The sequence below is a fragment of the Anopheles stephensi genome, chromosome 3 (genome assembly GCF_013141755.1).
Source record: "Anopheles stephensi strain Indian chromosome 3, UCI_ANSTEP_V1.0, whole genome shotgun sequence".
NCBI classification, from domain to species: domain Eukaryota; kingdom Metazoa; phylum Arthropoda; class Insecta; order Diptera; family Culicidae; genus Anopheles; species Anopheles stephensi.
The window spans coordinates 1,850,167-1,864,282 of NC_050203.1; the positions used below are offsets into that span (position 1 = coordinate 1,850,167).

General features: G+C 45.8%; 1 protein-coding gene across 4 annotated transcripts in view; it reads right to left on the bottom strand.

Moving 5' to 3' along the window:
• The window catches only part of LOC118512151 (homeobox protein homothorax-like), a 55,740-nt gene that overhangs the window by 5,102 nt on the left and 36,522 nt on the right, over positions 1-14,116 (bottom strand). For all 4 annotated transcript variants that reach the window (XM_036056190.1, XM_036056188.1, XM_036056187.1 and 1 more), the window contains 6 exons: positions 3,312-4,011; positions 1,392-1,542; positions 1,053-1,322; positions 894-978; positions 224-831; positions 53-118 (listed from right to left, as the gene is read on the bottom strand). In XM_036056190.1, coding sequence (XP_035912083.1) covers positions 53-118; positions 224-831; positions 894-978; positions 1,053-1,322; positions 1,392-1,542; positions 3,312-3,607 — 1,476 coding nt within the window. In that variant the 5' untranslated portion in view covers positions 3,608-4,011. The remainder of the gene's footprint in view (positions 1-52; positions 119-223; positions 832-893; positions 979-1,052; positions 1,323-1,391; positions 1,543-3,311; positions 4,012-14,116) is intronic.

The following is a 14,116-nucleotide window of genomic DNA, read 5'->3' on the forward strand; positions in this document are numbered from 1 at the left end:
CGTGAAAAGTTTCAAGCAGGCCTTTTGTTCTTCCGGACAAGCAAACACCTACCTGAAGCAAGGTGAGATTGGTTTGTGCTGCTATCGCACGCTTCTCGTCCTCAGTAGGATAGGGATGCTGCGGTCGTGTCCCGCGTAGATACGGGAGAAAAGAGGAGAAACAAAGAAGAAAAGATCAAAATTAGTTGAAAACATTGCAACGGCACGTTGGATTCATACTAACGACTAGATGCTGAAACAACCAAGCGCGCATTACGCTGGTGGCATGCTTGGGCAGGATGCCCCGCTTGAGCCGTTTGCCCGAACCCGAATCACCGTCCCCGGGTGAGTCGAGTTCGGAGTCTAGCTCATCGGAGCTCCCGCACGGTGACAGCTGACCGGCGTAGATATCGTGCGGTGAGGTAAGCGCAATCGCCGACGGTGGACATCGGACCGAGTTGAGAGGCATTGTGCCAGCGTTGGGATGGATTGGAAGGTGATACTGTTGCTGCTGTTGGAATGCCATCGCGACGGCAGCTGCTGTAGCTGTGGTGAGATCGGTTGGAAGTAGCGCTCCCGTCGCACAGTCCTGCAATGAAGGCAATCCGGCAAGTCCGGGCATTCCAACAACACCTCCCGAAGGTGGCAGAGAGTGTCCCGCCAAGTCTTCGAGAGTTGACGAGTTTTCCAAGATGGTGGCACTGTGTGGTGATTGTATTGCTGCTGCTAACGGCACTTGCTGGTGATGGTGAAGCTGGTGCTGCAACGCTGGATGGGGAAGCGAATGCTGTGGAGCTGATGTCTGAACACCCGGACCGCAGGGACTACTGCAGCTCAGTAAGCTTCCCTTTGCTTGGAAGATTATAAACGCGATAGAACTAATTCCAACATCTTGCATCCCGCGCATAACTTACCTTGCATATTGCTGTATTCGCTCGTATCGCTTCCCTGCAGGTAATCCGCATTCTGGTAATAACCCTGAGCACTGCCGGAAAGATCCTGTAAAACGCATTTCAATAGAAGCCTTAGTCTGCTAAAAGCTCATCGCACAGTGCTTGTACGAGACGACCAACCTGTTCTGGACTGTTGATGGGACTGTTGGAGTTGGACAGATTGTTGTTGTGCTCGAGTGCGTAGTCCGATCGGAGCAAATTCTCCGACTGCATCTTACTGCGCAGGCAGGCAATGTAGCGTGTGCAGAAATCCCGACACAACTCCTGGACCTTCTCCAGCTCGAGCAGATGTATTCGTAACACTTGCAATGCTTTGATCATTAGTCCATCCAGCTCACTGTTGTTCGTTAGCAGTGGACGCTTTTCTTTCTCCAGCAGTTGTACGAAGGCCTAGAATTCGGAGCAGCAGGTGTGTTAACAGTTTGCAGCAAAAGTGCGCGCGAAAGCGTTACCAGATACCTGAATATCTCGGGAGAAACTATCTCCATCACTGGTGCCATTGTTGGATGACCCGTTTGGACTAGACGCGGAAGACGAGGAAGGAATGTAGCCTTGGGTGGCTTGTTCACATTTTTCGAGCAGCAACGCTAGCAGGGAAAACAGAGGATGTCTGAAAGGAGAGCATTTAAGCAATCATTAAATGAGCCCAGAGTAAACGAAAAGAGTTTACATCTATTGAGGAATCATTTAGCCTGTCCGTTGGGTTGTACTAAGCTCGTAATTATTACAAGAATTTCAAACAACGTGCCTTATCGCACCCCGGAGATATTGAAGGGACATCCTTCGCCTTCATGTAATAAAGCCATTACTGTACTCATAACGCTCCTCCGTAGATGTCATATACTTTACAATTTTCTCCCAAGTTCGTGACAATGACGGACACGGGCTAGAGGGTGGTTCAAGCGGACCCGGAAAGCGCAGGCGATTATCCTTTCGCTTGTCCTTGTGTTCGGACGTCAAAGATCCATTTCTAACTGACAACAAGCCATTCGCAATCGTTCGCAGTCTACTGCTGCTCCTCCGCTGTGTTCTTTTTTGTGTTTTATTTTGCAATGGAAATTTCTTTATCGTTTCGATTGCGCTGCCCCGGAAAATCTACCCCCCCTCCCCCCCACCCCCCTTTCCTACGATGCGTCGATGCACTTTTGCTTATTATATATGCCGTAAAGTCCTCTTTCTTGCATGTTCCGTTTCTTCGCCTCCATCCTTTACGGGACCGAGCGACCGAGAAACTCTGTCAGCGTGTCATTTGTGGCCATTTTCCGTTCGATGAAGTGATGCAAAACGAGCAGCGACCGACCGGGACAGTTTTACAATGTGCATAATACATTGTACGAGCGAAGGCGGTCGCTCCTCTCCTTCCTCTTTCCCAGTCAATCGTATACGTATGCAAATCGTGCCACTTCGAAAAAGGGATGCATTCAAATGTCAGTTCGCTCCCGGATCGAATGGTACGGGAATATATATCAGGGAATATGGATCCAAGGAGCCGAGATGATGGTGAGGAGGTTATGGTAAAATGTGTTGGGGTGTGTGTGTGTGTGTCTGTTCTTTTCCTCCGGATTTGACTCTCAAGTGCCGGTCATCGGATCGCTCACGTACCGACCGGTGGTCGATCACGTCTTCGAGATGCATTTTCACAAAACCATATGTGTGTAACAGCTCGGCCAAAGTTGGTAGTGGCAGACGAAGTGAGACGAAGGTAGAGGTCGTCGCCGGTTCGGTGGAAACGACCCCGATTGTCTTGCTCTATTAGCATTTCCATCTGTGTACGACTTTTTCCCACCCTGTGCCTGAACGGGATTGTTCCAGGCATTTGTTTCGCGTTAGCTGCATTTGATTATTTTTAGTATTTTGATGACGAATGTTACGGTGGGCACGGTGGTAGTCGCTGGAACTTTTGCCTTATGTGTTAGTTCCTCCGTTTCCAAACTCCCCTCGGCATTGTGCCATTCGCCATTTACGAGAGCATCTATAATTTGCTGCTTGAAGCATTTGCTCAAGAGGTTGTAGGCTGTTATCGGAAAAGAACTAGGCAGCCAAACCGCAATCGCAAATGTTTAACCAAAAGCATGTCTTGTACGATAAATCTCGTCTAGTCGAACGAGACTTTGATGTTGTGCCGACCTATGTTTTTGTTGTCGAGGCTTTGATGTTTAGAAGATGTACCAGACGTTACATCAAACTTTGCTTTAAAAGTTTGATTTAAAGAATTGCTTGATTTATGGCATTTTTTTCATCACCCGTCACCAAGAAATTCTTGGACGAGGATGAGATCCCACTAAGAGTGACGTCATCCCCACTTACTGTCGAGACTTCCAACTCTATTCAAGTCCGTGGAAAAGAACATTCGGTATCTGATTCCGATTCGGTACTCACTTGTAGACTGCCCGCTTGTCCGCCTCGAACTGTGCCTGATCGATGTCGCTGAGGCCGTGTGGTGAGATGGTCGTCGAGCTGCCGGAGCCTGCCGAAGCCCCCGTGATTGGCCCACTGCCAGGACCGTTGTTGCTGGTGCTGCCGGTACTGCTGCCATTGCTGTTGCTGTTGCCGGTGTTGTTGACTGTGTTTCCGACCACACCAGTGCCGGTGCTTCCGGCACTGGTGCCGATTGTGCCCAATCCGGATGCCGTCACCGCCGACACCGGAACCGCCGTTACGCTATTTTCTTGCATCGTTGTTTGTTTGTGTGTGTGTGTTTCTGGTGGTGTAGCTAGCTATCGAAGCTTGACGAGGAAGGAACTATTGCACACCACGTCCGTACGAAGCAGGATTTTGGATGTCCTGTCTTTTTTAAATACGTTTATCACAATATTTTACTTTTCTGCCGTGTTTGCGTGTCTATTTTTGTTGGAAGGGATGATTTGGGACTCGTGCAGCTCAGCTTGATTTGGATGCCTTCACACGCTCATCTTAACGACGATGGATCCATTTTTCGCTCACTTCCTATTAACTTCAGCCCGGTGAGTTGTGTTGTATGCGCTCTACATTAAAACTTGCTAATCGTCCAGCGATTGTTTAGACATTGACTTCACTCCAGTGCACAGTACAGCATCACATACATAAAAATGGCATCTCGCTGTTGAAAAAGGGAAAATAGATTAACCAGTTAAACCCTGCCATAAAGTTGCTATCAAACACAAAATCGAATCGGCATCTAATCTCCATTTGATTATTCATTCAAATTGACCCATTTTCAAACACAAACTCCGTATCGCAATGCGCATCTCGTTCGTTTTATTGTTTATTTCTAATCAATTGATCTCTAGCACTAGCACGGCATGCCTATTTAATGTCCCTTTTTACGATCGGCTCATCGCTGCTGGGGACCGTTCACTTTGGGGAGCACATTTATCGCTCCTGCAGCGTGCGATTGAAACAAATTATTTACTACCCGCGTTGGAGACCGCAAATCTATACATACCCCGAAAGTATGACATGACACACTCCACAAAAAAAAAAAAGACTTCCCCAACTATCTCCCCTTTCCATTTGGGGCATCAAATCAACCGAAATAAATTGTTATCGATGCACCACCGAAGCATGTGGTTTTTCCAACTCCAAAAAAACAACCTCCCAAAAACTCAATTCCGTGCTCGACTACCGTCGATAAATCTAATCCTAAAATCAGCAACCCGTAAAAAAAGCAGTACAGAGTGGGTTCCCGTCCGCTTCCCAATGCACCGCGCGCCAGCAAACGATAAACGATTCGCGAACAAATTCGAGTGAGTCCGCGGTTCGCGCAACCAATCAACAACAAACGCTGAAAGTAAAAATCCTAGGCACGCACGAGCGCCAGTAAATCATTCTGAAATTCATCCCCATCATTCGAGGGGAAAGGGGACAGCGGGAGTCGATGACACAGGAAGTACGGCGGGAAGTTGGCGGGAAGGGTTGAAGTCTCATAAATAAACACTGTACAAGCTATCAAATTCAAATCAATATCCGAACCATGACTTTCCGTCTGTGACGTTCGGGGGAGGGCGATCCTCCAGGATTCCGTATGGAAAGCTTTCCATGTTTTTCTATTTGGAGTTTTATTTCTTCCCTTTGTGTGACTGCAACTCCAAAGGACAGGTTTCCACCGCCATCGCAAATAGATTTTTTGACTCGTGGTACGGCAACTAAGATTTTCCTCTATTCGTCCGTCCAATTGCAATTGGCCAATTCAAACTTGACAAAAAGCAAATGAAATTTGGAAATAAATCCTCACTGAGCCTGAAGTTTTCAAGGAACCAAGGGCAAAAAGAAAATACACAGTCGCGATCAATTTCTTTTTTTTTGCTATCTCGTTTAGTTCCTCCAGCAAGAACTTGGGCAGGGTTATTGTTTTGTGGAGTTTTTCCTCCACCTTTTATGCGAACAACATTTGCGCCCTTCATTTGAGGCGCAGGAGGCAATCGGCAATGGTCGATTTAGAAATTTTATTCGATGAGCAGCGAGTTACTGCCAATTTCGATTGTGGGCGGGCTGGGTAAACATTTACGGAACTTAAAAGCACGATTTACGGCCCAGTGAAAGACGGGTTTGGCAGAGAAATAGGATGGACTGGGCCTGTATGTGGGGCGGCATCGGAGCTTTTAATGCCATCAGAATGAAGTTTGGCAATTGTTTATTCGCTTGCTCTGTCTGGCGTCTCTCTCTGATGTTCCTACCCTGTTCTCCAATGTCCAATGTTTCCTGCTGCCTCCAAAAAACACAATTACCCCACAGATTGTGGTGATTGGGGTGGAGGGATTCGGCAAATCCGTTTGTGCTTTATCATCCTACCCGTCCGTTTGGCGTGGTCAAATGCAGTGCAGCAATAAACAATAATCGTTGTTATTATGACAAATGCAACAGTGAGCGGACGGACGGGAAACCGAAAGATAGTAAAAGGGTTAGTAATGACCAGAGGTTTTTTTTTGGTAGATCCTGCGCGATTTGATTCAGTGCTGGTTCGATATAAATTGTCGTAGTCGTCGCGCGACCGTTGGGTGGTATTACCCACTAAGCCTTTCGAACAATTGGTGGAATAACCCTCGAGAGACGAAGTTGTTCAGGTCGAATATTCTCCATTTTGAAGATATCCCGAGACAAATTGTATTGTAGAGTGGCTAGAAAAGTCTGAAGGTCGCAGGAGGTCTTGTTCAAGAAACCTTCATAAGTATAGTTATTCATTTCAGTGGTTTGAAACTTCAGATAGTTTGACGACATCAGAATTCTCATCCCTCGTAGATCATTTCGTCATAAGCTTATTGTTGAGGTATTGGTGACTGCACAGTTGGAGTCCTACTCGTAAGGGTTAACTAACCAAGCACCAGAACCCGTCGTAATTTGGCACGACCAACCGAAAATGGTGGCTCAAAAAACACATCCAACCGACACATTCGCCCAAACCGCAGGCGGCAACATATCGTGATGTTTAGTGGGTGGCATAGTACACTCCATCCTGCCTCCATTCCTCTCCCCTATTCGACCCAAACAATCCAAACAAGCGTGTGCCGCACACAACACGCAACTGGCGACCACAAGCGCGCAACAATTTGAAGAGGTTGATTGTGATTTGAATAATTTCGGCTAAATTATGAGTCCCCGGTGCCGGGCCGGGTCGGGATCATTCATCATCGAACCGCACCGGTTATGTGTACGACGCGATACGGGGGAGTACGACTCCGAATTTCATCAGATAATATTTTCGCGAACGCGCTTCACAAATGCGAGGATAATGGAGGGCCGAACATCATCGTTGTCGTGTGCCTTTACAACTGCAGCTGATGGAGCACATTTTGGCTTAATTATCATTTATTGCTTATCGTAAATCACGTATCGGTGAGCCATTGGAGTTGCTGGCGCGATACGGATTTTGTGTTTTCGTTTTTTGATCGCATGGATCCCGGATAAGTCGTTATCAGAATGCCATTTCTGCTCAGTAATGGCCAGCGATTTTGGGAGATGCTTTCATGCTGCTCCAATTACCAATTCCAAGAACTCCAATAACGATCAAGAATTAATCTACAGAGGTACATTCACAATCGGTTGTATCACCATTTACTGTTGCACATTAATTCCCATTCCATCTACAAATCGCCTCCACCTCCTTCATGAGCTTACGAAAAAACACACACCAGTGACGGTTTAAAAATCGTCCACTCGTAACCGACTTACTTACGTGACTGAAGCACCAAATCGAAAACAAAACACAAAACCAAACAATAAAAGCACCTCTATCATCAAGCGTACGCTGAAGCGAAAAAATAAATAAATACATCAAATCGCCACCAACGTAGCATTAATGGATGCCACTTAGACCTGACTTGGACCACCCCTACGATGATCCCCCGAGCACCACCTCCTTCCCGCCACTGAAATGGAGCCGATAATTGTATCTATTAAATCAATGCTCAGCTGTACAAATTATCTCACTCCGTGTTGTGAGGTTTTATTTATGGGCAATCAAAACGCGTCGTAAAGTAAGGTTAGGTACGGTCAGGCAACCAACCGGTCCTTCGGGAGCGAAAAGTTCTTGCCTAATGGATCTCCGATAGTGAGCTCTGTCGGAGTTTTTCTTTTTTTTTTCCCCCTGTCAGGAGTTCTTCGTTTTTGTAGTTGGATTTTTGAAGTAAAGCGAAAACGAAGTATTTCGGGTATGTGGCCTGTTGATAGTGCAAATGGTGCATAGTTAAATTAATGACATACAATTTACTACCGTGTTCGCGTGCTTGACGTCTAAGTAAACGTCTCTCTGGCGTTCTCTCTCGCACACACTCTCGCTTGCTGATGCCTCTAACTAGTCTAACTAGTCTAACCGGTTGGTTGACTGCCACTGGTTGCGCTTTCGCCAGGTCAAGAAGCCATCATGCGAGGCTCTCCTTCAAGAAGATTGGACTTTGTGTTTCCAATTGGGACTTTGCATCTTCCCGTGTGGTCGGTCAGCTCTGCCATGATTTATTTGACATTTATTTCACGGCCTACTTAACCGACGTTGCGCCCGGCGGTCAAGCAAAAACGAATGTTTCTTATCATCCAGCAAATTCTACGTGTGATGTTGTCGGTGTCCCTGACCGTTCCATTTCTTGGAAATCACTCGCAGGTTTGGAGGAAACTGATTCGAGCCTCTGCAAGAGCTTATCAAACGGGAATGAAATTCTAATGATACTACCACTGCAATAACATAGACAATCAATTTGACTGTATGTAACGAGGGTTTACTATCAGCAACAGTTACTGTAGCCCATGTCCCCTACGTCACCGCAACATGTTTTGCTGTTGGTGCGAAAAACATTTGTCTGTCGAAAATCAGTTAGGTGATGCCGAGAGAGAGATTAATTTCAAGCATGCAAAATAAACACAAGCTTGCATAATCTGCTCAGCCAAAAGAGCCTGTCCCAAGAACCCAACATAATTTAGCACCATCTGGTACGGGAGCATGATTAAAGCAAAGCCAAATTTAATGTTGTCGCACTTGTTGACAGGAGCGGCCAGCCGGATCGAGCATCATGTGCTGGTTTTTACTTTTTTGCTGACATCTGCAACACGTCGGGTACATTCATAAGTGAATATGTTTTTCAATTAAGAATAAATGTGTTGCAAAGTGTTCATGAAGGAGCATGATCACATTCGTAAGATGTTGTCCACGGAAAGACGACAAGAATTACACCACAGATACAGCTCGTTGCGGCACACCTTGGTGTGATTGTCTTGCAGATGCAGATAGGAAATATACTCCGAATGTATCTGACAAGAAAGATTGTTCTCCACACCTGCATCTTGCGCATTTGAGGTAGTATGTACTTAAGACCGTAATATTGTTTCTTAAGCCACTCTTTCGTCAGCATGAGTTGAACACTTTCATGTAATTTTTTCTCACCTTGCAAGTGTTTTTGTCTTGAACGAGATCAAATCCTCCACTTTCCTAAGCGCTTTTGCGAAACTTCAATCGGGTTCAGTGTCCGTAAACAAACGTTCCCATAATGCACAACTTCCAGCATAATTCCTACGTTAAAGAACGCCAAAGAGCAAGCCGCTCGGCGTACCGTCTAGCAAATAAGCTGCAAAAGCGTGTAATTTATTCTAAAATTTTAGCGCCCGAAAACTTTTCCACCAACACTGCTGCTGAGGAACGGTGCGACGGACGGACGAGCAAGGATGTCTGGAATTGGGCAAACTTGCATCGTTCCGTTCTGTCATGGTGCTAAATTTATCGGCACCGCAAAGCCGCAAAGGACGACATATGTGTGCGTGTGTGTTTAAAAAAGATCCGTGGCCTTTTTGCAGGGGAATGAGAAAGGAAAAAGCGGGGTCTTATGAAGCAGACCGGCACATGTGGTATTTATTGGAAGTGAAAGCATTTAACAAGGCATGTGTTGCTTAAATGAATTTTGGAGGGAGCTCGAACGATTAGTCTTAGATGGATCAAGGGCTCATAATACTTGGTTTGTTTGGATTGTTTCGGAGGAATACATTCAACTAGGTGCATTTTGTAAATAGAGTTTGACGCTCTGGAGCGCCTTATATGAGTGAAAACAAAAAGTCGGCTACGTCCAATGGTGTCACCGGAACAATTCAGCACCATATCATCCCAAGGCGCATTTAAAACCATCTCAAAGAACCGCAATTCTTTAACCCCCGTTGAACTCCTTTTTTAATGGCAGGCAAATCAGAAATATAACACCAATTAAAAGGACATTCGATGGCCCATCAATGTCACGAGAAGATGCCATTGAAACCGGGCCCAACGATGTACGCTCACGAACCATTGTCTCGCGGTCGCGGTTTGCAGTTTATTGATAAGAACAGCATTGCTATTGCCACCATCAAGCGAGCTGGGGGAGGCCGCATTAAACCAACACCGCGTAACCTTTCGCGAGGGCACGCGAGATTGTGTCGCACAACGCGATCTAAATACAATAAAACTTGCCCGCGCCTGCTTTTTCTCTGCCTTCGCGAGAACCCCATTTGCTTGTGGCGGCATGCTTTGAAGTTTGGTCTCGGTTTCGGTTATCTTCGGCACTCAATGGTCCGGCCAGAAGAGAAACAGAGAGTGAGTAACACACCGAACCCAGTGGTTCGGTTTGCTACAGTTTAAACTGCAACGGGGTGGGTTTTCCACCTTCCTGGCCGGGAGAGACCCACCAACAAGCGTCATGAAGCGCGTCGAGTAATCTCTTCCTAAATAAACGGTCACTTTGAGCCGAGCCGCAGATACAGTCACCCGTACTCACTACTGCCAGAAGTTGCCACACATAATCCCTCCGTCAACAATCTCACCCGGTCACCGGGGCAGAACTTCCCGTTTGAGATACACCGCCACAATTAGGCTCAATTAAACTCGCCAAACTCGTGTGTTGGCGTGCTGTATTTGAATATTTTATCGCGATAAGTGTAACGCATCTTGGGAACGGGCTGAGAAGATATGGTCACCATAATGGTGTCATAAAGGCCACACTGCTCAATGTGCCACCGTCCATCTGTCTTTTGGCTGCAATAAATCGCCCCCCCCTGCGGAAGAGGTTATGTTTACAAAAACACACTATGAGAGTAGTGTAGTTTTCGTACACGTAATCTTCAATAACTGTTTGAAGCACCATAAGATAAATGGGCAAAAAATTCTTCCATTCTTCGGAACTCTATCATTTAAAGTATCGTAGAGCTGGCTCAAATGACGAAAGAACAGCCCAGCATACAAGCTGTCCAATAAACAGTAGCACACCAATAAACCTTAACGGAATCGCACTGGAACGTCAACATTGTTCGGGCAAATCCGGATAAAACACGTTGCAACAGTAAAGATAACAGCTCATGTTTACTATTTCTTTGCACTTTGTACTAACTCGATCGTAAAATGATGATGGCGAATGTGGTAGACGCTTGTAACGAACCTACCAATAAAGCGTCCGTCATTCCTTTTATATGAGCGATTATAGCGCTTTCAAATGGTGCTTATTGCACCAAAGATACTGTGGCGTGGAGAACCACCGTTGGGGAAGAATGTTTACCAAAGATCCAAACATTCGTAAAAGGAAGAATAAATAGGACAATTCTGGGAGAGTCCTGTTTGAAAGTGGTTCAATTTATTGTTCAAATTGGGTTGAGAATAATTGAGAGCTTTTGAACAAGATAAAGGGAATCACTCGACAGACTGGTTCATGGAATAATGGCAGAATGCTTGACTGGGACGAGAGAGGGAATGAGTTCAAATCTCAACAACAAAAATTCCCAAAAATAAATAACGTTTATCTTGTTAAGAACAGAGTATATTAATCTACCTGTACCTAAATAGATAGATTTGAGAAACAATGAAGTTTAAAAATGATACACCAGTTAGTAAGTAGTATTCTAGCAGCAGTTCTTCGATTTAATGCGAATTCCCTTGAAAAACTCTCCGACGAAAATCCGACTGGTAAGAGATGATGCTTTTTCCCCGATCCTGATCGAGTAAGAAGATGAGTCTTCGCACGTTGTGATGAGACTCCACATGTGTTGTGCTCTCTTAGTCTGTGTGTTTCTTTCTCCAATAAGCAGCATCAGCCGCCGACGACGGAAGAAGCAGCTGAAACGACTCCCATGGCTGCATAGAAATGGGCAACAACCGCTTCTCTGCCACATCCTAAATTTCCATTTGAATTTTCTACTCCTTGTTCGGGGAACGTGAATGAAGCCCCGATTTTTCTCCCGAAGCACAACAGTGTGTGTGTGTGTGGAACAGCGGTAATGTGTGAGTATGCGGCGCTCATACATAATACATTCGGCGCTAGAAAGGAGGGAGATTTCCAGCGCAAAAACCGCCGCGTCAAAGCATCGACATTTGGCGCTGCTTTCCCTTCCCTGATTTTCCACCGATCCCGAAGAAAATTTTGCATTCTGCACCCTTTTTCTCTTTATAAGACTTTTATAATTTACGTCAAGTTTTGGGAAGAATATTTATTCATTGACTCACTCGCTTGCCATTAAAACGAGATGCAGTTCGTTCATTTCCTTTACGTTTCGCCTCGTAATCATGCTACTTTCCCCGAGTTTTCACCTACATTCAAGTCATGCATTTTCCCGCTCCGTGTCGGGAAGAAAAAGGCAAGCTTATCATTAAACCCCCGCCGCACAATACTCCTCCTCCAGCGGCGCGCGCCGTACACAAACAAACACAAAAATCGCCAGATCACCAGCCAAAAACCACAAATAACAATGCTCCGAAAGCGAAAGATAACATTGTGTGAGGTGCGGAATCATAATGCAAGCGCAACCTTTCTCCCCCAACTCGCCGTCCGGAAAACGTGATGATGCGCCCGTGTGCTATCCATTGCCCAACATCTCGAGGAAAAGCGCCATGCCGGCAAACGGTTTTGATGAAAGAACTTCCAGTGCCAGCAGATCTCTTTGCAGCTGAGCAAAGATGACGGAAGGAAAAACCAAAAAAAAAAGAGACGCAGTACCTTTGCTCCTATTTTTACCGAGACCGGGTGCAAGAACGGGACAGAATTCGAAACCACCAACGCGAAGGAAACAGTGAGAAGATTTGGCCACTGTGTCCAGAATGAAAAGCAGCATTTTTACCCTCGATGACGGAAAGTAGTCGCGCGGTACAATGAAGGGCGCGCTCCGATTGAAGGAAAGGAGACAACCGAAAACGCTGTTGCAGGCAAAAACCGAAGAAAAACTGCAATAAAACGCAAATGTTACCTTTAATATAGAAAATATTCCCGCCACCATCGCCGACGACACACGGGAAATGGAAAACGGAATTGGCGGGCGCGTGTAAGCGTGAGGGACGAAACAATCTACGGGCGAAGAAGAAGGAGGACTGTGGTGAGTGATTTCCTAACTTACGGGTTCTTTAAACGATATATGTTCGTCCATCTGAGTGATCCACGGTGTACGCTTCAATCCCATTGAATAATATTAGAGAAATGGGGAGACCTGGTCGACATTATTCGACATAAATTGGCAAACACTCAATCATACTTTGGCACAGAGTTGTGTTGCCTCTAGGCACGGAGCACGCAGCTAGTCAAATTAACCTTCGCAGCAATCGGAACCAGCCATGATCAGCAAAAACTCACTCACTCTTTTTCCCATATCCCAATCGGCCTAATGAGCTGCAATCTCTTTATGCAAACGTTAAAGGCAAAGGGGCAGTTGTGCTAGCTATTGGGACGGAATTATACACAACAAAAACAATCCAACCCCTAAACAAGTTCCAAGCTTCTAACCAAACGGTCACATTGGCCACCCCAGGGGAAAAAAAAAACATACCAAAACCTGTCAGTGTGTTTTCCCAAATGTGTAACAACCTACCGTAGAGCTTCGTCACGCAATCGGAACTTAGTAGCAACGAACCGAAAATTGGCTCCAAAACGTAAGCGAAAAGCTAACCAACGCCAGTTGCCTTCAGCTGGGCCTGCTGGAAACGGAAAAACTATTTTCTCTGCTCACGCAAAAATACAATCTCATTATCCTTACCCATTCGGGCACACACACACAAACCAGGCGATTTCTGGTAGACGATTTCTTCCTCCCTCTGGTTTTTCTGGGCCTTGGCACTCCGCAAAATAAGGGACGGAGTGACCAAATTATCGTACCCCACCAGCACCCGGACACGACCGTCACACAAAAAGCAACAACAAGAGAAATCGGAATATTCAATTATTTATAAAGATTCAGATTATCCAATTAAGGGATCCGGAGCTGGTTCTCGCACGGACGAGAAGCTTACGCCGGCTCTATAAGTCTGCTAATAACTGATATAGGAGAGCCTTGGTGAATTCTGATGGCGCCCTTCTGGATAAAACACTAGCTGAAGGCTTTATTTGGACTCTTACAACCAACAATCATTGTTGATACCGGTGTGTGATATTCCTCAATGTCTAATACAAATCTGAACTACTTATTGATACACCCAATACCTTCTACTGCGTACCTACAACAATCAGTCCTGGCCGAATCCTGGAAGGGAGATTTGCGTGCGTGTCATTTTAACTTTTTTCCCCATCCCTGCGTGCTCTCTCCCCTACCAGTACCGAAGAAGAAATTTATGGTACCTCCCCAAGGTACCGGGGCAAATTAACCGAAGCCTAACCAAATGAAAACTCAACCGGTCAGAAAATAGACCAATCTGAAACAGTTTTGACCACCAGATCAAGTTGTTTTGGGAGAGGGATGGTAAGACGATGGAAACACAAGCCTCGCCTGGTATGTTCAGTTGGGCATGG